Source organism: Mycteria americana, chromosome 5, assembly GCF_035582795.1.
Source record: "Mycteria americana isolate JAX WOST 10 ecotype Jacksonville Zoo and Gardens chromosome 5, USCA_MyAme_1.0, whole genome shotgun sequence".
NCBI lineage: Eukaryota > Metazoa > Chordata > Aves > Ciconiiformes > Ciconiidae > Mycteria > Mycteria americana.
Window position 1 is genome coordinate 69768664 of NC_134369.1, and position 24426 is coordinate 69793089.

The following is a 24426-nucleotide window of genomic DNA, read 5'->3' on the forward strand; positions in this document are numbered from 1 at the left end:
TTTTTTCCCCAACCCTCAGAGCAATCTGCTTTAGCAAAGGGCTATTTTTGAAAGGCTGCATTTTTTTTAATTCACCACACAAAGTGGCGTCCAAATCCTAGCGCGTACCTACGCTAGTTTTGCTCTACCACTTCCATCTGCCTGCTATCCTAAGGGCTGTTTCACAGGTCATAAAAACAAAATTGGATAAAATTGCAATGTGGAAAGCTGGGACCTACAGGCACGGTCTGCCCTTCGAAGTAGCCAGATTTCTGCCTGCACCACGAAGGGTACTTAGACCTTGCAATTCCCCAGGAAACAGGCACACATATGTTCTACCTTTCCAGCTCATCTGTCTTCTAAGAATACCCAGCCACTTTCCCTCTACCTTATTTCAGCTCCTAAGCAACACTACTTGCTCAAAAGCTCACGTTCTCAATATTTTCCTTGTGCATCTTCCCTTATATTGTCTCACTTTTAAGCAAGAAAGCTTATTGCACGGTATTCAGGCAATAGCCTTTATAGGCTATCAAGGAGAGCTAGGTAAGTTAAAAATCCTGTATTTTAACACCTTTCTTCCATATAACTTAAAAGATGCCGTTCTCTTGCCCTGCACAGGTAATGTATTACAAGGAGGTAACGTCACAGCTCTGTGATAGTACTTGCACCCACAAACAACCCATACTGCACCATCAGCGGCTGCTCTAAAGGAAGGCTCACTGTCCTTCACCTCCTCCAGAAGATCAGGATTAGTCACCCTTAGGAATGGGCAGAGCCAGATCTGAGAGCCCTGAAGGTAACGGCTCCTCCCATGTCCACACACAAGGACCATAACTCGGTCAGAGCATGGCCCTCTTCATCCTCCCACCCTTCCTCCCCAAACCCCCTCTGCTTCCCTTGGCAAAGGACGCGTTTCTGAACGGGGCTAACAGGGCTTGAATCCAAGTCTGAGAACTTGCTGCGGGATACGTCCCGCAGCAAGTCTCCTCCCTCTCATCAAATCAGCAACTTAAAGAGGTGACGAAACTTGGAGCAGGAAAGCAAGGTATGCTTAGTCACTCCCAAGAAAAGAGGAAAGGAGTGTCCACGGGACACAATACGGCAGACAACTGTCAGAAACATTTTCTTCGCAGAACGCCCTAGGCACCGAGGAGTGCTGTGCACACAGGTTTGGTGGTTCTTTGGGGTTGGTTGGTTTTTTGGTTGGGTTTTCTTTTGGGGGGGTGGGGGAGGTGGGGTGGGGGGGGGGTGGGGGATTTCCTTACATTGTTCTTTTTCCTCTGTTGCTCAAAAGCATTTCTCTGAGAGGCGAGCTCATTTTGGAGACTGGCGATTTCCTTCTCTTTCCCTGCAACCCTGAATTAGCAAGAAGAATAATAAACAAGTCAGGAGACATTTAAGACATTTCAAGTGAAGAACTGACACCCTTTCATATACACTAACTTTCCTTCCCTGCCAGCACCACACACTCTTTGAAAAGCTGCTCTCACTGACTTGGCAGCACCGCTTGCTTCCTACTGCTCTGTGAACTGCGGGCTGCCAGAGCAAAGCCCATTGTAAAGCTGTTGTTTGCCTACAACAGGCATCTGCACACATTTATCAAGGCCACAGAAAGGCAACGCATTAGACGAGGATAAGTCAGCCAGCCCACGCTAGTACAACAGTGCCACAAAACAGGCACTGCCTGCTGGATAAGAGCATTCTTTTTTCAAGCACCTAGTCCACAATTTATAAGTCATTTAACTTAAAAGAAAAATAATTCAGCCAGCCAAAAACGCATGACAGTGGCAATTTGTGTAGCACATTATAAGGCGGCATGGCATTAGCTTCCACACAGTTCTTTAGCGCACTTCAGCTCTACGTTATACCACACTTTTACCTCTGAGACTTTCCCTGGGAAAAGATTTCTACCAGATGATTTTATAATATGAACAACCACCCTCTACTAAGCCGAAGTTCCAAGAAAAAAGCCTGTCGCTTTTGCTTGAAACACCAACATTTAACTCGTCAGGCACAGAGCTGAGCTGGCATACATTTAACATTAAATCACTCGTGGCTTGCTTACATTGTGGGCACAACATACTGCAAGCACTGTCTGCAGAAGACTGCAGCTGAGGATTATTACCGTGAGCAGAATCTCTATGTTCAAGTTTTATTAGCTAGTAAAGTGGGTTTTTTACTGGCCACTTCTCTCACACTGATATTGTACATTTGGCATTTATTTCATCTTTTAACCGAGCAATAAGTGAAATGAAGCACTTATCTACCACATTCAACTTTTGGCAGTACTCACACTTGCAGAAGCTCCTCACTTTGGACGGCCAGCGATGCCTACAAACAGATCAGAAACTCATTAGGAGCAGATCAGCAGCAGAGAGTGATGCAGAGGGCGTGATCTGCCTTGTTAACCAGGCATTGCTGCAACACTGAGCAGCGGCACTCTTGGCCTTCGAGGGAGTCCTCTCCAGCCTCCTTCGGCCAGAAGAACCCTGGCTGTGATACAGCATGTAAAGACAGGGTTGGAAAGCTAGGCAAGAACACAGCAGGCGCAAGAAAGAACAAAAGGCTGCAAACTCACACAATAAATGGAAGCAGGAACAGATATGCAAGAGCCAGAAAAGCTGGCTTAGTGCAATCCAACCCTGAAGCTGTCCCTGGAGTTGCACGGCCAGTACAACTGCTGGTTTTCCATGCCATCCGTACAAGCTACCATCACCCCCCTTCACTCAGTAACACTGCAGTTGGAACCTTTACCTGTTTGCAATTCTCCTGCTTTAATTCTTGAATTTGAACTTTAAAAGATTCATTTTCCTTTTGCACATCCTGTTGAAAGAAAAGGGGCAATGAGCACACATGTATACATATAGATATACGCTCACAATACATACGCTGCTTACAACACAAGACACGTCTATCGAAACTTTACCTGCAGCTGTTTTACTTGGCTTGCAATTTCTCTCTCTTTTTCTTCCACTACAGCTTTCAACTTCTTCATTTGTTCTTCTTCCCTTTTCAACCTGCAGAGATGGTTTAGAAAGTAAGAAAAAAGGGTTAAAGTAAGAATTTATGCTACAAAGGGACAGACACTCTAGCTGGGACAGTTTTCAGGAGCAGAAGATAAAGATACTTGGTATGCTGTATATATAATAATCAGCCACGGGGAGAGCACACACATGAAGAAACCATCGCACTATGGCTCCAAACCAAGAAAACTAGCAAAAATACACGCCAGCTGCAACAACACGTATTGCAAACACCTACCTGCTAAGAACTGGCCTGAAGCAAGCTAGTCATTTCACATGTCAAGCAAACGCATTTAGCCATAGCTGATCTCAACAGCATTCAGAGCAGAAGTGGGAGAGGAGCCATTGATCACCTGAGCAAATCCTGCAAGCCAGCTGGCCGTGAAGGTGCCAGGGACAGTCTCCCAAAGGCGAGGCTGCCTTCGGTACCACGTACTGGCTATACAGGAGCCCTGCTGGGAGGGCAGCACATTACAAGAGCTGCATTGAAGACAGAGCCCTTTTTGGCACAGTCTCATACAACCTTTCTCTGACTTAGAGCAGCCAGACAAAGCAGAGTCAAAACAGAGGAAAGTCTGGCAGCATTTCTCCATAAAACAGGAGCTGGAGAACTGGCTATTGCATCTCAGACTGAAAATGGCAAACCGTATCTGTTCATTGCTTTTACCGACTCAGCCACAGGCACTTAAATCCACACTCTTTTAAACATGCTAAACAGAAGGAGAAATTATCACTAGACACAAGAAGTAGCAGCAATTTCACTAGTTAGTAGAGCCCTGGGCAATCATTCACTTTCGCAAAGCGTATGAGCACTACGACTTAGGCACGCCAGGCAGGGACGCCAGACGCTTGCTATTATACACAGCGGCAGACACACTGGCTGGTGTACGTCCATCGGCACTAACAGCTTATTTTAGCAAAGCCCATAAAATTCTTGAAACCAATTCATACATTCCAATTTAAGATAAACGCCAGCACTGAATGCATATTATCAGCAGGCACTTGAGAAACTGCTACTAAAAGCATACTCACAGGCTCTCCAGGTCCTGGACTTGGGATGTAGCAGGTACCTGAAAAACAAAGCAATTCCCAACCTCATTTTGATGGCACAGTAAAGCTTTCAAATTAACAGCAACTCTTTGCATAAGCAGGGGCACCACACAGCTTGCACGACACTTGCCAAAGAAATACCAGAAATTTTGCATCACTCGTCGCTCCAAGAATATCTGAACACATAATGGGTTTTAGAAGCACAGCTTACACCAAGCATCCCAAATTTCACACCAGCCAATTTCTCTCCATTCCACCTTTCCCCTGGGATAAATGCCTGTCTAGACATCCACCCAAAATAAGAGTGCAGTTCAGTTTCTCCCCTTTATCATCGACAAAAATCCAAACTGAGCTAGAATACTGCTTTATTGGAAAAATTCTTCCATTAAGTAACACCTGGTTTCAAGGATGTCCAGTCGCCTGTTCGCAAGTCCAGTGCAGGAAATCAAAAGCCAAAATATTCTGACCAGCTGCAACTTCCACAATAGGTAAAGGCAGAAGGAATCACAGCAAAGCCTGACCACTTCAAGAGGAGCTGCTACATTCATTTACAGCAGGAGTTCCTCCATGGCCATAGCCCTACAGAGACGCTACTTCAGTGTGGCAAGGAGGTACCTAGGACACAGCCATGATTCTGCCCATGAGCTTTCCAGTTTTCAGACCACTAAAGCTATTCAGTAAGGACAGTTATCATCCAGGTTAAAGAAAAACCTCTTGGAACTTGTTATCTGTGTAAAACCTGTTTTGGATGAACACAGTTGAATTAGTGGGCTCTCTGCACTGTAGACCACCAGTTTATTCAAGTAGGATTTAAAATAGCTCTGTAGGTTGAAGCCCAATGCAAACCCTTTGTGAGAGGTAGAGGACAAAACCAACATCTTCCAGTTCAACTGAGCAGCACTCCCAAACCATCTCCACTCTGCAGGCCATACCTGTTGGAGCTGTTGCAGGTTCTGCTGTTCTAACTCCTGAACTTTACTGGTTAATTGTGCAATTGTATCCTTCTGACCCTTTGGGGGGGGAAAAAAAAAAGGGCAAGTTTAGAAGCATAAATGTAACTTCTCCACAGTCAGAAATACTGCAACAGAATTTATTTCCCTTTAGAATACCAAGAACACTTACCTGCAGCCATTCTCCTTTCTCAGCAATCTCTTTCTCCTTCTCTTCCAATAAGGCCTCCATGGTTTTCACCTGCTTTTCCTTCCCCTTCAACCTGTACCATTAAACACAGACACACAGCATAAACCCTTACTCTTTTATCCATCTGAAAAAAAAAAGAAGACATCCTATGCTTTGCAGCACATAACAAACAAGAGCAGCCTATGTGATCAAAGGCACAAACACAATTCATCCGCTAAAAATCAATGCATGAACACTTCCACTTTGGTGTGGGTTCACAGGAGATGCCCTTCATCAATGGTACTGCTCATTAAGCGAAAGCAGACAAATTCTGCACTGCCATGTATTGCAGGGATTTCACAGACATGTGCTCTCCTCATCTAAAAATACTTCCTTCCCTCCTCCCCAGTTGGGGACACAAGGGACTGACAGCCATGGTGACTCAGTTCTCACTTACCCACCCAGCTACAGCACAGGTATTACCAAAGTAAGTCTGCCATAGTGCCTTGCCTACGTCCTTCCATCCTGACTTGAATTTAACCCCTTGTAGGTTAATTGGGGCTCACGAAGCCACACAGCACTTCACCTGCTCTGCTGCCTCAGACAGGACCAGGTATTTAATAAGGACACACGTCTACCGAGACCAGTGTTAACAGCCTGGCTCACTTCATGTGAAGCGCAGACACCAGGCGAGAACATTTTAACTTAAAATAGACTGGAGCGGGGAAGCGAGAGGTGCACAGAGCAGATCAGACATGGTAACAACTGTACTTACAGAGTCTGAAGTTCTTTGACTTGTGATGTAATCGACACCTAAAGAAAATAATAAGTAATTCAGTTCAACGCACATGGAAGAGACATAAATGCTATAAACTGCTTTAGGGAGAAATATGGGAAAAAAGCCATTAGACATTACTAAAATAGGCACTATTTGTTACAGTTATGTAAGCATAAACACGCCTTTTTTTGTGGGAAAATAAATTATGAGAAGCCAAGTGTCTCCGCTATTTACTTTCTCCACATTGAAAATGTGACTTCCAGAGCAGAAAAGAAAACAGTGCAAATGGGAACACAAGCAGGGCCACTGGAGCACCCTTCCATCACGACAGACAAAGGAAGAAGCAGACGATGACAACCATCTCACTAGCAACTGCAGCTCAAGTCAGAGAGATCATCCCTGGTCATTTAGACCTTTGCACAAGCAAGTGCTTTTTAGATGCTCTCTGCAATGCCAGCACTCCCTTAAATTCCCATTCGAAGGCTGAACGTGGGTTGCAGAAACAAGATTTAGTGGGAGTATTTCCTTTGAATTTTGTATAAAAGCCTGACAGTGGCTACCTGTGCAGATACTGGCTGTCCAAACAGCTTGTTTAGTCTTCTACCACAACACGGCAGGAGTTTACACATTCCGGAAAACCTCTGTTCTGCTTGCAGGATAACAAAAGCTGCATATACACCACCTTTGGAGCAAGCATCCCTCATATGCAGCTTTCCAGAGACGGCAACTCTAAACTGCATTTTGTTCTGGGCTCTGTGTCAGCTCCAGGGAAGGAAAAGCACACAAATAAATCCTCCAGTTCCTGGGAATTTGCTTTGGAGGAAAAGCCCAAGATGGAAACCCATTCTACGAAGTTTTGCCTAAAAAGGACAAAACTTTAACACTAAGGAAAGAAGAAAAAGGGCTGACATGTTGGAATGTAGCTAGAAAGACTGAGAAAAGTGCAGACCAAAAAAAACCAACCGACACAAACAAGCAAGCAAACTTCCTGACAGCACGATGGATTAAGCTGCCTGCAGAATGGGCTCCCTAAGGAAACGTGGGTTCCCGTTGTTTTGGATGCTAGACAGCAAGCGTGCCAAAAAAGCCAATACTCCTCCATTTCTGCATTCCTGACAGCTAGAGCAAAACTTACTCTGCCAAGACAGGCTTTCTTTGGACACTGGAAAGAAAACAGTCTTAGGTTTACCTGGAAACCAAATATTATTTGGGCCAGTAATATTGTTCTAGCAACACAGAAAGACCAACAAAAGGAGAAGCACCTTCAGCACTTGAGATTTCTGAGGTGCCAGCCTCAAAGGACGTCCCACTCTTTCACGTTTACTAAAGGGACAGTATGCAATATGCCCAGCCAGAGCTAATGCTACAATGTTTTAAGTTATAGCAATTCTTGCCAAATTTCATACTAAAAGTCCAAAAAGCTCAGGCATCCAGAGGAATGTGGTTTCTGAAGGACAGCAGTAGTTATACTACATATTTACAGCTTTATATGTAAGAATAGTGTAGCTCTACCATTAAAAGGTTCCCTTACCCAATGACATTCACCAGCGAAAGAAAACACACTAGAACAGAAATGAGTGAGCAGTGCATCCAAGGCAAGGCTGTTTCACACTTCTGGCACTAAGGTATTTTACCTGTTTTTCCATCTCAAGCTGGGAATTTCCTACTTCTTCTTTCAGAGCCTCTATTTCCTGTGTCAAAGCCTTTTCAATGACAAAACAGACAGGATTGGACAATGGAAACACAAAAATGACACAAAAATGGATGCTACAAATTCATCACTATAGAACGCCATGCAGTAACAAATAAATGGTAGTCAGTGGCATAGACACAGAAAGGAAAGTAGGTATTGCAGAAATAGATACCTGCACAGTCTTCTCCTTGCTTGCGACCTTAAGGATTTCAGCTTGTAGGAGTTCTTCCACCGATTTTATTTTTCCATCCTTCTCATGGATCCTTAAAAAGAGCAGAGGAACAACATGAGCTGGCTGAACAAACGCGCTACTTGAGCAAATACACAAGCTTTGGTTCTGCTGTCACATCACATCGCCAGCCTCTGGGATCCACAGTGGGACCCCCCGCTACTGCGGGTGTCATCTCTCACTGCAATCCCAAATCCAGATAGAACAAGCAGGAGAAACAAATAGGAGAAATAAGATTAGGAATAGCACAGAACAATCTGGCTTTATATAACCAGTAGTTCACACGCTGCATAGATACTATTACTGTCTCAAAATGCACATTAAGGTATCAATAGTCCCTGGAACGACACACACTTAACTTCAGCCTTCACTGGACATTCCAGCAAAGTATTTATCAGCTTCAAATACACACAGACACAGAGCAAACAAGCTCACTCCTTTTAGAGCACCTACCGAAGAAAAACAGTTCTGACAGTTCAGTGCAATTCCTCGTCTAGTCAAAGTTAGGCTTATGAAGTTAATTGCTTAGCAGAGAAGCAACTGGATTTTCAAAAGGTATTGATCTGACTTGATGTGTTTCCAAAGCGATAATGCTTCCTGCCACACACACATACGCTTCACCCAGTTAAAAGCAAAGCATTTCAGGCAAGCAACGCACTTGTAGTCATGGAATAAAGACAGACAGAAGTAACAATCAGAAGTGAAATCTGTACAGTAACTTACACTTTCTGGAGTTCTTCCACCAGTGATTGGAAGGAAACCTGTTCAAAACAGAGCTTCAACTTAGAAAAACAGAAGAGAGCAAAACAATCTGCTAGTGTTGAGGGGCAAGGATTAGCGAGCTTGAGCTCTCTGGCACTGGATAAACTATGTAGCAGCCTAACAATTTTATCTATCTGGCTGCTCCTTAGAAAATTAGCTGTTGGTCTCTAGTTCCTCGCAAATCAATAATACCAAGTCTGCTGCAAGTTCCAGGAAAATAAAAGCAAACCCACACCATCTTTACCAGGAGTGGCTAAGGTTCAGGACCAGCATCTGATCAGCTAACCTTTTCATAGTGGCACTGCCGTACACCTCTCCACAGTTATTGTGCTTCTCCTCTCCCATAAATTATTTTCTAGAAACTAAGTGCTCTCCTGAGCTGTCCAAACACAGCTAATGTCAAGGAAAGGCACTTCCCAATCGGCACCGAGCGCACATCACAAACGATAACGCTGTGACGGTATCACTGAACAGAGACGTCAGTAGAAGGGGGCTAAGTCCCACCTGCACAAGTGTGGATTAACATTAGAAAGCTCAAATATGCATAATGAAGCTGATGTAGAATGAGCTTCCTACCAGCCATGCTTGCTGCACTAGGCTGCTCGGAAAAAAGCAACCCACAGCCATTTCAGTACATGGCAAACTCAAACCAACCCAGAACCGCCGCTGAATTGGAACCTTTACATCTGTCGCATTTCTGACACTTATGCAAAGGAAATATCTGACAGAAGTATCAGCTTCCAGACCAACGCTGGAAGAAAACAGGATGCTTTGCCAACAGGCTTCAAAGACATCTTCACCTTTTTCCATTGACTTTTGCAACCACAGCAAGATTCTTTTAGATTTAGTTTAGGTGTAATAAAAGTTTTAGATGAAAAGTACTACCTGCTCTGATTGCTGAATTTGCAGACTTTGAAGTTCTTTTCTCAAGGATGAATTTTCCGTTCGCAGTGCCTTTGAAAGCAGACACACAGATAATGAAAGACTCATTTGTTGGGGAAAAAGCTTTAAGCTTGACAGAAAAGTCATTGCTTTTAGAACAAGTGAAAGACTTTGAAAGTCTGAAAGAGCCCCCCTCTGCAGCAATTGGAGCCAAAGTATTAAATGGACTAATTATTCATTACGGACAACTCAGAGTGGACTTCAATCTATAGGAAGCTAGAGTCCAGGGAAACATCAGAGTGATGTGCTCACATCTTTGGCTGTTTAGTAACCTGACAGTTTGCTAGTGTGCAACCCCTCCCCAGTACAGGGGTGTCAGCGATGCACCTGGAATTTAGGGACATTAAGAAAGTGAGCATAGTCTTGGCTGTGTCCAGGTAGGCAGGACACAGCTTTCCAGCAAAACCCAGCTGAAAACAGATAGGGATTTTTGTACTGGCTTTCCAGATTTCTCATCATTAGCTTCTTTATAAACAGAACAGGAAGAAAGTACCTTTAGCATCACCCCAGAAGTGTCACAAGTTTATGATCCATTTAACCCTTCAGATTAGCAACTAAGCAACAAGATGCAAGAGCCCCATACTGCCAAGTTTTTACAAAACACCCTTTCCTAAAGACAGATTTGTTGCAGATTAGGCCAAACATAACAGCTCTGGAGATGTATTCACTTTCTTCCAAAAGACACCAGATAAACATCCTAGCAAAATCTGCTCTAGACTAAGCAGAGAGAAGCACTTACTGTACGCCATCAATGCTCATGCTTTACCTTACCAAAAAGGTTTTAACCTTGTCTTCACAAGATGCTTTTCCTATTCAAAGGGAATGATCTCAGACCGCACTATGAGCACTCAAACATACACTTTGCACAAGAGCACTTACTCTACTTCCCCATAAAAAGATAATATGAGAGATTTTACCTTCAGCTCCTCCTCTTTATTAGCCACCTGTATGAGTCCTGCCTCAAGCAGCTCTTCAACTGTCTTGATTTTATCATCCCTCTCTCTCATGCTGAGAAATGAAAAGTGATTATTAGGAAAAAGAGAGTTAACCTTTAACGGCAGTCTAGCTATCCACAGTAACCCTGCTGCCAACAAAACTGGATCTTTATTTTAGCCTCTGATTCAGAAGAAAAAGGTTTCTTACCTTCTTTCCATCTGCTCTAACAAGTCTTTGTTCGCCTGTAAAAAACACAATAGGGTGATCATTAATCGGATCAATAATGGTTTGGGATTTTAAAAACAGAAATAACTGGAGAGCATCAACTTAACCAGAGCCTTAGTTACCACACTAATCCAGAAGGGAAAATAAAACAGGGGCAGAATGTCCTCATGGCATGTGTGTCTAATATTGATGCTGGAAAGATGTCAGTCTTTCAGGAGAGGTACAGATCCAGCCCAAATGCCTTGATGATTTTACACTGACAGACTACAGGAGTTCTGGCGACAAGATGCTGTGGGATACATGATCCCAGTGATCCTAGGGAGCGTCAAGCATGCCAAGCACTGTGCGGCATCTAATCCATAGCAGCCAGCTCAGTACCTGAAAAAATCTGCCTCTTCTGAGCGTTTATCGAAACCACAAGCTCCATTTGAGGCTCACTCAGCAGAGCATTTACGATTTCTCAACAACACCACATTGTGAGACACCCCAGGAGAAACATAAGCCAGCTACCAAGAAAAAAATCAGCCCCGCTATTTCAAACAGGACACCAAATCAGCCAGACCCAGGGGAATAAGGCTGCAAATCTGGTTCTCCGCCAGAAGAAAGGGAGCTGCTCCAGACAGGGAGCTGCTGGCTAGCAGACACCAGTACAGAAAAGGAAATAACTTTCCTGTCCTGCAAGTCTTTTTCCAGTGTTTCAGGAAGTTTTCTCATTCCACAATGGTACAAAGTCAGGGGTGTTCACAAAAGCTCTCCCAGGCAATGCTCGCAAGGGAGATGGAGCTGAGCAACACAACAGCTTTGAACCTGCAGCATTCTGCGCGAGTACCAGTCAGGCTGGCTGCAGCAGGTGTGCCATGGGCAAAAGTATAGAAGAGGAGGGAGAGAAGACATTACAATGTAAAGAGTTTCCCCATTCCTTGAGTCCATGCTTTGGTTACTACTGGTTTGAGAATTCATTCCAGGATGGAAGAAAACAAGTAGGGTTAAGATCTTACTCTGGTCTCCCCAGTAAGAGCCCTCTCCCTTGGAAGGGCTGGTTGCTCACGGGATTTTTTTTTTTTTTTATTCCAGAAAATTGCCATTAAAACTGGAAGGGGTTGCAGAAAAAAGTTTTTGCTTGTGTTAAGCTAGCATTTTTTTTTTTTTTTGGGGGGGGGGGTGGGGGGGTGGGGGAGGAGGGGGGGTGATCAACATTTTGTTTGGACAGTCTTGACTAGGTCTAGAAGACAGCCACAACTGCCTTACGTGAACCCTCCATGGAAGAGAAAATACCTAAAAAGCAACAGGCTTTGACACCAACCAGCTCAGCCTAGGGCCAGCTTAAGAAAAAAAAATAACTGAAGTTAAAAAGAACAGAAGATATTTGATACCACCTCAGCAAACACTGGCTATACCTGCTCAGCCAGGAGAGTCTGCAGCTTCTGAACTTCAGCTTGCAGAGTTGCGTTTTGATCCTTGAGAACCTGGAAGGAAATTTAAACATCGTATCAGTTCAGAACTGCAAACCCTAACTACAGCATTTTCATTTTGGCAGTGAGGTAATTAAATAGCACAGAAGTCGTTACAGTGAGTTCTTTGGAAGCTACAAGACTACAAAGAGTCCTTTCCTCTTCTTTCTTGCTTTTCTGTATTAATACTTTTGTCCTTATGTTCCCATGAGAAATTCAGCTGTTACCATCTTTATTCCCTGGCAGAGGATCAGACAGTACCAAGTGTGAGAGGCAAGAGAAACTGCATTTTCCTCCTAAAGCTGTATCAGCATCATGTCAAGATTTGATAGGTGCCTCTTACAAAACACTCATCTGGCAAAGCAAACGGTCTAGGATCACCTCTCTGGTTCTCTTCAGCTGCCTTTACACTGAGGATGCACAGCAAGGAACCAGCAGTCCAGAGGTCTGCACAGCTCCCATGCTTTGGTCTGACCGCAGACTGGAAAGAGGCGAATCGGGAAGACAAACAGCCATAGCACGGACCTTGCCTTCCCTCCAGCACTCTCGCAGCAGCCCTTAACAGACAGGCTGCCTGTCTGGATTCCTCATATATACTTTAAAATCCTCCTCTAGTACTACTTTTTGTTTTACAAAGTCTTTTTAATGAATTGCTAGGTGCTTTACAAAAGTAAAAAGCAGGACATGTGACCTAGGCTTCAGAGCCGAAGCCTTACAGGGACAAAACAAGCAGGAAGGGACAGCAACGGTGAGGATTAAAAGAATTTCTCCATTTTGAACCTTGCTTTTCTCTCTTTCATGTGCATGGGAAAAAAAGGAGCACTTCCTCAGGTGGAAGCATTTAGTGCAGAGCTGGTCTGGCTTATGTTTGGGATCAAAGACAGGAGGAAGACGACACTAGAAGGGCACATAAGATTGCTGCCAAGAGCACACAGTATCACGACTATGACCTGCATTCAGTTCCCTATTCACTTCCCAGGAACTGCTAGAATTGCCTCCAGCTGACTTTTGCCATTACTTCGCACCAAGTTCATTTCAGCACATAACCATCCACAACACCTCTAAGGCCTTTTTCCTGGGTAACAGTTACTACAGAAACCATCACTCTAAGGAAGTCCAGATTATTCCTCCTTGTATTCATTTCCACCACTTTGCCTGCCATTTTAAAGTGTTCCACCACCCTGAGAGTGTCACTAACTTGAGAGCCGATGACTTACTCAAGCCTGCCACTTCTTTCCACTCCCCCTTCCAGACCATTTACACACCCATTACTCAGCACACGCTTCACTGAAGATTCAGTTGATAGCTTTATTACAAATATCAACTAAAGTTGTACTTTGTTTCCTATTCTATTAATTGAGCAAACTTCTTCCCTCTTATTCTCTGACAGCTTAGAGAAACTACAGGGCCTTGCAAGGGACTCTCATCAAAACATCTTTGAAAGTGCCCCTGTAATACGTGACCCAAGTTTACTACCTGCTTGCTAACACCTTCAAAGAGCTCCAGGAGACTCATGAGGCGTGGTTTCCCTTACAAAAGGGAACTTTCTGCCACTACCCACCTGCTCTGTTCCTCACCAGCAAATCTACCAACTTGACGTTATGAGATTCAGACCGAGGGACCTTTCGCCAGAAGCATCAGAAAAGCAGCGCTACCCAACAGGGGCTTTAAAGGAGTTAAAAAGATGGAGTCATCACCTCTCTCAGGCAGCAGGTCTATTTCTGACAGCAGAAGTTCAGAAGAAAAAGCCTAAGGTGGCAAAGGGCGAGGAGGAGTTAAGTTGCTCTCTGCGTACACCATCTAGAAAGAAGTATCAGCTCTGCTGTGCAGACCCCAGATGTCAGCGCTAAAAGCTTCAGCAATTTAGCTGTAGCCTTATGAGAAACAATTTGGAAGATGGCAGGAGAAAAATAAGCATTTTTACACCTACTTTGACAGGAAAAAAAAGAAAAAAAGGGGGGGAGGGGGAAAGAACTGACAGCACGATAACCCAAGCAACAAAGGCTCACACACCAAGGCCTTGGAAGTCATATTAGAAGGTGGAGTGCAGGAAAACCGCAATAGCTTTTAACTGAACAACCTCCTCTTCCAGATTTCAAAGACCTCACTCTTCACAACTGCAGACACTGCATTTAATTTGTGTTACCCTATCTCTTACTCCGCGGCAGTCTGTTGCTACTGCTGTGACGTGCCACATTGCTCTTGCCTTGTGAACAGAATACTGTAATTTACCTTAACACTCGCAAGTCAGTTCTATTTGACAAATCAACGTTCAATTGTATGAACTGCTCCGCAGCCTCCAAAGTCTGAAAAACTTACTGTAAATACACACACGAATAGCTGTTCTGTATCTTACCTTGAATTCTTCTTTTGTGTTTGAAATCTGAGCAAGTTCTTCTCGAAGCTGATCTTCAAGAGTTCTTATTTTGTCATCTTTGATGTGAATGCTGAGACACAGCAGAACAGTTAAATACGGTTCCTCATCCAAGTCTTACAAAAAGCATCGATTCAAAAGAACATAAAAGACTGACAAACATTGTTTATCAAATCCCAGAGCTATTTACCTTTTCTGCATCCTTTCCAGCTCATGTGCAGCAGCAGCCTAGATATAAAGAGGATTAACACAGACTTAGGATACATCACATGATTCAATCAACCTTTCATTCCACAATATTAAAAAGCTAGAACAAGTCATTTGGCCTCTCAGCACATGACTCACCAGCAAGGGTGAAAGGAGTAAGCTTGTCTTCATGCACTTTTAAAACACCAATATATACCAGGCAAGCATGCAATTACGCAAAGGGAAGAAGATCTCAAAGAGATTCAATTGACAACCAGGATTATCTCTAATTAAAGACTGCATTTCCACCTCTGTAACAAAAAGGCCACATAGCACTAACAGAGGGAAAGCATTTTGTTTAGTTCTAAAAAGTTGTCTATGGTGAGGCAGGGGGTTTTGTGTGCTTTGGGGTTTGGTTTTTTTTTTTTTTTTGAGGGATGCTTATGACCCTTGTATGCAAACGCCAGTACTGCATATTCAAGCACAGTTGTGTTCACTCCTGTGAAATGTCCTGCACTCTGCACGCCTGCAAATCTAAACCAACCAAGCAAATGGCTTCAGTAACTTGCATATCGAAGTAAGAAACAGATTTCACTGGTGAAGGAAGGGTAAGAAGTAGGCCTCCCACCAGCTATAAGAACTCCAGGGAATCGCGTATTAGCCCCATTCTGTAGCCTCACACCTTTAACGTGCTTAAGCACAGCTCACTGAAACCAGTGGATCTGCATTTGCATTTATGCCAGAATAGGTAGTGAGAAGAGTAAAATTAAATATTTAATGAAACAATTCTTTTACCTGTTCATTTGTGAGAGCCTGTAACTTCTGTACTTCTGATTTCAGGGATAGGTTCATGTTCTGCAAGACCTTAAGGAAGGAGAAAAAGGAATATATTTGCACTTTGCATAGAGATAGTATTTCAGGTAAGTTCACTCTCCAGTGCAAAGTATTTCAGGTCACTTTTTGAAGGAGTCTAGAGGTAACAGCAAGGAAAAACCCCAAGCTTTCTTATCAACAGCTTCCCAGCATCAAGCATTGGCCTTGCCTAGAAGAGCAAAATCAGCAGACTCATAGCTGAAAGAGCTGGTTCTAGACCCAAAGGCAGCAGCCTTGAGGACTTCATTTTGTATGCACAGCCGATGAGCCTCTCCCTGTATCAGCTGGCATTTACACATGCTTTTATTATACCTTGAGCTCTTCCTCCTTGCTGGCTAAGTTGGCATGTTCATTGCCTAATGAGTCCTCCATCTGCTTTATCTGTTTGTCCTTTTCCGCAATCCTGCACAAATAAGAAATGATGACATATCAGTACTAAAAGGTCTTGGATAAAAGTGGTACACGAAGCATCAGGCAAAACACAAGATACATGCTGGCCCTGAAGTCCAGCTCCTACTCTAAATCCTGCTGACAGTATACTTTGGGTCCAAAAGCTTTTCCATCCATTTTAAATGCTGTTTGCTTGCCAAAAATTTATGGGACATTCTTTAGCTCTGAAACACAACAACTATCCTGTCTCCCAAAGGAAGAACTCTCCTGGCACAGCCATACAGCCCAAATATTAACAATTCTCATGGTCATGCACGTTCCCGCACACCACACATAGGCAGCTGCAAACAAGAGAGGAGAACTGCTTTCCGTGTAGCATATAGAGCCACGTACAACGGTCTCCAAACCTGAGGCCAGACACGGAAGGGAAATCCGCAGGAAGCAGTTTCCCAGCTCCCAAGTCAATCTCACAGTGAGAAGTTAAAAGCATAGGCAGCAACATTTCCTTCACCAGTCCCTCCCATACGCACTGCACGTGCGTAAAGGAAAGGTGGCATGCATTAAAAACCAGTAACACCTCCCAAATACCAGAGGAAATGAATGCTCACACTTTGTGTAGTTCTTCTGCCAGGACTGAAGCTGAGGTCTGCAGAAGGAAAAAAAAAAAAAAATAGCTGAAAGTAAAGCAAGTCAAAGGATCATCATCTACGGTGAGCCAGGAATAGCATTTGTAGAATTTGTCTAGTTATTTTAAACTGGCACAGGACAATTCCAACTATTTCCTGGCTAAGGAACATTGAAGGAATACCAAGCACATAATGTCCCTTGTTGTTTAGCCTAAGCTAACATGAAGGGAAAAAATGAACCATCTTATTTGCCCCTTTACCAGATTCAAACAAGTGCTGGTGATCCCCATGGCTTGTTTCCCAAGGATTAAGTGCTTTCCAGGACATTCTGCTGACAAACCACTTCAATTTAAAAAAACAAAAACCCTGCACAGTGCATCAGGTCTCGTGTTAGGAACAGAAACAGCAGCATAAAGCCAGCAAGTGGCTTTTTCCCCCCCCCCTGGAAAAAGCCTATTCCTATGTGGTCACCCACAACAGGGAAGGAAAGACCCATCACACTGGTTATCAAGGCATCAAGGGACCTCTGCAGACTGTTTCACATCCCGTTTGGTAACGGCTGTGGCAGAACTTCCATGTTGATTTGTGCTTCAGATACCTGGTTCTCCTTATCCAGCCTTACCCTTCCCCAAAATCCTGGATCTCACAGAGCTTGTGCCCATGGGACCCTATAGCAATTCCTATACTGCCTTACCCAGATCATACCGTAGAGAACAGCATCAGAGAGGGGGGGAAAAAAAAAAAAACTCAAAGGGAACAAGTAGTTCCAGTCCCAGAGGATCTCCTTAGTGACCAAAACAGTTTCATTGACCCTGATATGTCCAGAGCAGTATCCAGTCTGACCCCCCTTCCCCAAAGTGCTATTTTCACACCCATTCTCCATGCTGGAAAAATGGCCCTGCATCTTCACGGTCAGTGGGGCTACAGGAGGAAAGCACACGCCTCCTTCCAACAGCCTCCTTGTATAGCCCAGAGCAAAAAAGTAAAATTTCCCTAGGGATTTCTTTTTCAAAGCCCTTTTAAAGGACCAGGATAAGAGGAGTAGGTCATGAAGATGCTGTAAATCCAAAGTGCCTCTTCCTTTGCTACTCTCCCCACCCAAAGGGTTAAAGCACCAAGCTCCTCAAACAAAGCCAGATGACATTTTCAGTCTCAGGTTGCATTTAATCAAACTACATCAAGCACGTCCATGATTAAAAGAACGCAGCACCCAACTGCGTAGAACAGTCTCCACTTGCGCCCACAGAAGTTACGGCCTTTCTGAGCTGATTTCTGTGACCTAGCTCTACATGGAAGCAACTTCAGTGACTCTGAGGTTTTACATAGTGTTTACGACAGAAATCATTTCTCAAAGAAACTAGGCAAACTAAAAATTTAGAGATTAAAAGAACTGAGAATGGCATTGGCAGGTTTGGTGGGGGTTTTGGTGGTTTTTTTTTCTTCTGCACAGAAATCACCACTGGAAGGAACAAACAGCTTTAGATGGGAGCTACCATAAGACACCGCTTCTCAACCTGATGCACAAGGGAAAAGCAGGATCAGGTGGTTCACAGGAGGACTGCAAAAAGACCAAAGAACCACAAGACAGAATTGTACACATGCAAAGCTACAGAAAACAAACATTCAAAAAGGTATTCTACTATAGAATCATAGAATGCTTTGGATTGGAAGGGACCTTTACAGGTCATCTAGTCCAACCCTTTGGTTATAAATTAAAGCCACTACAGGAGGAAATAAGTGGATTTCCCCCCACCCCCCAAAAGGACAGCAGAAGCTTAAGTTTTAAACCAGTTTGAGAAACATTAGAAAAGAGGCTGCTAAGAAGTCTTTGCTTTCAGCATTACATATCTCATATCCAGCTACAAAAAAAAAAAAAAAAATCTGACTTTTAATGAAAGTTCACAATTCATGACTACAAAAGAAAGTCTGAGAACATGCTGTACCTGGGCTGCCATTTGTGAATGAAACTTCTGAAGCTGAGCATTCAAAGCATCATTCTGCTCTATCAGCTCCTTGTAAGAGAGCACAGAAAGAAAAGCAGGCTGAGATCTGCAGCTAGTCAACTTTTGCTAGGATTAGCTCTTAGCCATGATTACATTAGTAAGACCAGTTTAGCATTTACATGTCAGACACTTTTCAAAGACGCTATTTTTCTTCCCACTAAGATCAACCAGTTTGAATGGAAGCATAAGAACCTGTTCTGTATCCAGGGAAAATGCCCCACTGTATGCCATTGGTTTCCCTGAAGCCCTCGAGAGCTATGTCCACACTGCCTCTCACCACCTGATGCCAGGAGAAGAGATACCACTCCAGAAGAGCTCACACAAACAGAGGGACATGGCTGCTCTTCCAGGGTGTTCCCCAGACCATCGAGTCATTTCACAGCTTGGGAAATTGCCTGGGTCAGCACATTTTCCTGACTTGCCTAAGCGCTTCTCCGGTCTGAGATGGCCCCAGACCTCCTCACAGCACCACGCGCAAGGTCTCACTTCAGAAGCTGCCAGATGATAGACTGGCACGCAGTATTCTCATTCTTTATTCAGTGGAAAAGCTTTACTAAAGCAGCATTTCAAGGATATGACTGTGTTTCCATAGGCACAAAGTGGGAGGAAAAAAACCAAACCCTTAAGATACTTGAGCAATACTACCTGCACCTGCATTTGCATGGAGTCCTCCGCGGTAGCTCTCTTTTGCTCAGCCTCCATTAACTGCAACATCCTCTGCTCCAGCTGCTGTTTTGACACCATTGTATCAGTAAGTTTACTGTGCAAGCTCTGGATTTCATTGTCTTTGGCCACAAGCTTATTCTGCACATCTGTAGCAGAAACATCAGGATTTTAATTCAGAAGTAAATATTTAACTTTGGGGGAAATAACTTTCACTGTAAACAGGGAGGCTGATTAGAAGCCTCATTCCAGCAAACCAAGGTTCAGCTCTCTCATCAGCACTCAAACTAATATCACAACGTACTATTTCCCCAGGGTGCTGAAGCAGTACTGACTTCACCTGAGCTTTATTTAAGCCATTTACTCAATAATGCCCTTTTTCACAAATGGCAACAGTCAAATTACTGCAGTAAGCATTATTCGGGGAATTTTGTGATACGCGCCTTGTTGTGCTGCTTCGTGTTCTGCTGTTCTTTTCCTGAGATAAGCCTGGATTTCTTCCCATCTTCTCTCTGCTTCCTGCTGCTGGACCTTCACAGTGAAGAGAGAGTTGATGAAAAGCAGTCTAACCTTTAATTTATTTTTGAAACGTTCAGAGTGCATCTCTTTGGTGCTATTCCCAAAACATATGGCAATGAAGTAAAATTGTTTCTTGTTTCCATTAGGGCACATCAGAGAGACAGAGTGCCCTGTAATCCTCCTCCTCGAGCAGTTTAGCCTATTAATTTGAAAGGCAAATTGTGAACAGGATTTCATTATAGGCTCTTAACAGGATGGTTTCTGTAATATTAAAGTGTAGCATCTTTGCCCTGCAAGTTCAGAACTAACACTAGAAGCTAGACTAGCCATGCATCACATAAATCTGCAGCTAGTAATTAAAACATGTCTCAACTCTAGATACCAACTCTCCACCTGCAAGGGCTAGAGGCAGGGAGAACTTCTGGTAACTAAGGCTTAATTGCAAATATGAAAAAAGTAATGAGCTCTGGATTGGCATTCTCACCCAAAAACACTAGGTTTCTCTTCTGAAAAAAACTTATACAAAAGACCTTTTCTTCCAAAGAAAAGGAAAGAGATACGTCCAGAAGCCAGTCCATTTATATTTTAACTCTTAAAAAAGTGTATTTATTTAAAAATTTAAACATAGACTTAAGCAAAAGCATGTAGTTTCAAATAAATTAAAAAAAAAAAAAAAAAAAAAATCACACAAGGACAATGCCATCCAGATGAACGGCTCCAAAATATCAAATCTTGCTGGAACTGTATGCTCATAGAAAGCAAAGTTCATCATCACCAGTTAAGGTGTTTAAAGATATTAACCTGGAAGGGTAAGCTTCACTTCATAGGGAGGTTTGTAACCGCTCAAAACCCAGAGTACTCAATAAAAACATTAAATAAACCCATAGGCTGGTTCAGCCTATCAAAAAAATAGATAGTCGCACATATGAAGAAGATTTAATGGCCAGGGAAACAGCTAAAGTGATTCTCGCACACCTCACATCCCACCCAATTCAGAACTTGGCTCAGAGAAAGCCTTGAGCGCAACTCGACAGGCGGAGAAAACCCAAGTCACCTTTAGCTGAGCAACTGCCTGCTCTGCGTTCTTCTTCTGGAGCTCCTCTTGCTGCAGCTTACTGCTCTTCTCTCCCAGCTCATTCACCAGCCTAGTATAATCCTGGCGCAGTTTGTTCAGTTCAGCTGACTGCCTAAAAATAAACAGTTTCACAGCTTTTTCTTTCTTTTACAAGAAGCATAGGCCATAACAACAGCTACTTACTTATCAACACCAAGTCCTATATTTGCAGCCAGAGGGCTGTACTGCATGGGTTGTTGGTTTTTGGGTTTTTTTCCCCCCCTCACACCACTTCATCCTAGGAAAGGGATGAGGGTCAGGTACTCTTGGCCACCAGCACAGCAGCTACAACCCGCTGAGTCAGAAACAAAAGGTCAGCAATAAGCCACAAGCATCAGTTCCTTTAAACGTTTGCAAGCTGGTGGGCATAATTTGGACAGGCCTATATAAACTAAAGAGGCTCAGCATAAGGAAAGGTCTCACATCGAAATTCACATTCCTTTCTGCTTCCCATAAAGGATTATTGATCTCGGACTTACTCAAGACTATTCCTCCTGGACTACTAACTGCACGCATCTCTTCAGACTATACGTTGCCTCCTGGTCTTGACTTAGCTATTAACTTATGGAGGTATCTGACGCACTCTCTCACTTAAGGAGAGAAGATGCATTTGTATAGCCCAAGGGAAGAATTTTAAAAGCGCCCCCCCCCCCCCTTTGTGTCTAAGCAAATAAAAAGCATTTTATTTTTATCTTAAGTTTGCCTGAATTAAGGATTTTTCAAGATTACTGTCTAAGAGATGATGCTGCTTCATTTCTACAAACAGGACACCCAAAATCAGGGTACCAGTACCCTTCTCCGAGCACTCGTTACATCAGCCTGCCCCAGCAGGACACGCACAGGGAGCAGAACACTTCTGCTGAGCTGCGCTTGGCAGCGCAGAAGCTGTTAACAGAAAGGTCCATATAGAAGCAGCATCTCTGCAAGATCAGCATAGCCAGAAAAGCAAAACATTGAGCCTCTTCCAAGTCCTGACAGTGATTTTGACATTCTAGTCTCCAACAGTAACAAATATCTGAGCGCATGTAAAGTGTTGGTTTTGCTTTCTATAGCCAGAAGCCCACTGGCAGCAATTCACCCGTCTGACTACGCACCTTACCGGGGCGCTCAGCTTTTACCACAATATATACAATCCTCTCTGCCAGCTCAGGGGCAGCTTAAGTCATAACTCACAAAAGACAAAACCTTGAGATGCCTTTTTGTTTCTCCAAACATTTGCAACACCAGCAGATAAATCCAAGTGCCACCCCAGCGGTATCGTTCACTGCAGGGTGTTGATTTTTTTTTCTTATTGCAAGACTGATTTATAAGTTTAGAGCTTATAAATCCCAGAGGCCAGCATCAGCACCTCTCCTAAAGCCCCAGGGGAACAGATACATACACTGCCAAAAAACACCAACTGTGGCCGAGCGCTTCTGCACTTCTTTCTGTTAAAGCCTCAGCACCCGCTCTCTAAAAGCTACTGGCATACCAGTTTGAAGCCTGAATCTGTTTCGAAAGCCTTGGCTCAATGCAAATACAAATAGCTACCTCCCCAGCCCAAAATAACTGTGTTCCTACTTTAACCATAAATTCAGAGACAGCCAAGGAGATGGAAACAAAAGGAGCAGAAGCCAGAACAACTCTTCAGGGAAGGCTTAAACACACACAGAGCTCCGAGTAGCTGCTAACATACTTGCTCTCCATTTGATTGGCAGAAGTACTGACAGCATCTCTCAGGATACCGTTTTCCTGCTTCAGGTGGCTTATTTCTGCCTCCATCTGCTCACGGAGTTGCTGGAACTGACGGGGAAAAAAAGATCAATTCCAAAAAAGATTAAACTAAGGAGAAATAAAAAAACCCCAATACCTTATAACAGTAGATAAGACACCACAATAGTTTAAGTAAGTAAAACTAAGTGGATTTCTTGGGAGAAGGGCAGCTTTACATCCTTCCTCACACAGCCAGTGTTAAACTGTGCAACTCGGATCCCCTTGCTCAAATAAAAGCACCAGTTTCCTTTTATACCAGTGTATCAACCTATTTATCAAGGCAACCTTTTTTGTTTGTTTGAAAGACTACACAAGTGTTAGGGGAGGTAGCTATTTGGGATATCGATTGCTCAACTGTATAACTTTAGATACTTGTCAATAACTGGCTACCAATATATTACTTTTCCAAAGGGAAATAAAATAAATGCACTGTGAATTAACACTAGAAGTTTACAAAGCCTTTAAGCAAAGCAGAAAAAGTATAAAATAACAATACACAGATTATAGCATGTAAATTGCAAAAGACTAGTTCTCATCTAATATCCTGAAGTCAAGATTGTGAAACAGATCCTTTATTTAGGCCATAATATGCTTCAATTGCGTTTCCAACACAGTTTAAAACTGAGGCAGAGAGAAGCCCTGATAACCTAAGGCTGCTTCAGAATAGTGCAAACTAAACCAAAAGACAGGATTCAAAGGAAAAAAAAATGGACTCTGCATATGCAGACGATGGCATAGCTGGTCTTAGAAACCAACAGTCTGCTTTGAAAATCCTTAAGCATGTACAGCTATAATACTTTCTTCCTCTATCAGTGCCAGTTTGTAGATATGGCTGACACCATTTCCAAGACCCAGTTTCATCAAATGGCTGACTCACCAACGAGGATTTTGTATACAAAAAATCCAAGCAAACATTTGCATAACAACGACAGCAGGAGATAGCAGTCCCTTGTAGGGCAGCCACCTCCAGCTCAGCACCAACACATGTAACGAGCTGGTCCTTGGACGTTTGTTGGGGGCTTCTCTTGGTTTCCCCCCTCCCCTTTTATTTACGCCAACAGATATACAAGATCCCAACAGAAGTAAGGGCACACGCCCCATATAACTGGAAGCTTGGACAATTAAGTTTCAGCTTCTCTGCAGTGCTACAGCAGATCAGCAGGGGGAGCAGGACCAGAGCACTGGCTCCTCTGCACAGCCTTTCTCCAGCTTTGCCTGCGACAGCAGCCTTTGCAAAAGTTACCCAGTCATGCCCAGGTCTCCTTCACCCTCCCCAGCCAGCCTCTCGGGAGGCAGGTGTCTGTATAGGCTCAAAGGAAGTTGTCTCTGCTCTGGAGAACATAGTTCTGCTCCAAAAACTGCAGAGATGCTACTCTCCAAAGTGCCGAGACAGAAGATACAGTATTAAAGCTGGAAAGTTCACATGCTGGGCTTGATGCTTTGACATTTATATAGGAAAAAAATACTAGAATGTCAAATCTAAGCACCAGTCAAGTTGGTGTAAGAGGAGCCATTTTTCTTCAAAAACTTTAAGTCAAAATTTTTTAATCTGATGAAACACTCTTCTGAGGTCACTCCATTATCATGCAACTTCAGCAGAGAGTAACAAGGGTCTTAAAAATGCAAGGGTCTGCCCTTCAAATATTTTCAGCAAAGCACTCTCCCAGGCAATGATATTTCTTGTATATTACGCTATGGTGTCACTCTGTACTATAGTTTTAAAAAAATGCAATTTATCA

General features: G+C 43.4%; 1 protein-coding gene across 11 annotated transcripts in view; it reads right to left on the reverse strand.

The window, feature by feature from the left end:
- Positions 1-24426, reverse strand: part of KTN1 (kinectin 1) — an 80580-nt gene that overhangs the window by 16997 nt on the left and 39157 nt on the right. For 4 of the 11 annotated variants that reach the window (XM_075503874.1, XM_075503873.1, XM_075503872.1 and 1 more), the window contains exons 8-32: positions 22611-22717; positions 20876-21008; positions 19746-19833; positions 19285-19451; positions 18580-18648; positions 16619-16656; positions 15933-16023; positions 15543-15611; positions 14752-14789; positions 14544-14634; positions 12134-12202; positions 10719-10753; positions 10493-10583; positions 9519-9587; positions 8595-8632; positions 7815-7905; positions 7584-7652; positions 5947-5984; positions 5175-5265; positions 4985-5062; positions 4035-4072; positions 2906-2996; positions 2734-2802; positions 2273-2310; positions 1245-1335 (exon numbers count right to left, since the gene is read on the reverse strand). In XM_075503874.1, coding sequence (XP_075359989.1) covers positions 1245-1335; positions 2273-2310; positions 2734-2802; positions 2906-2996; positions 4035-4072; positions 4985-5062; positions 5175-5265; positions 5947-5984; positions 7584-7652; positions 7815-7905; positions 8595-8632; positions 9519-9587; positions 10493-10583; positions 10719-10753; positions 12134-12202; positions 14544-14634; positions 14752-14789; positions 15543-15611; positions 15933-16023; positions 16619-16656; positions 18580-18648; positions 19285-19451; positions 19746-19833; positions 20876-21008; positions 22611-22717 — 1887 coding nt within the window. The remainder of the gene's footprint in view (positions 1-1244; positions 1336-2272; positions 2311-2733; positions 2803-2905; positions 2997-4034; positions 4073-4984; positions 5063-5174; positions 5266-5946; positions 5985-7583; positions 7653-7814; positions 7906-8594; positions 8633-9518; positions 9588-10492; positions 10584-10718; positions 10754-12133; positions 12203-14543; positions 14635-14751; positions 14790-15542; positions 15612-15932; positions 16024-16618; positions 16657-18579; positions 18649-19284; positions 19452-19745; positions 19834-20875; positions 21009-22610; positions 22718-24426) is intronic. The other 7 variants (XM_075503879.1, XM_075503878.1, XM_075503875.1 and 4 more) reach the window with 3 other exon arrangements.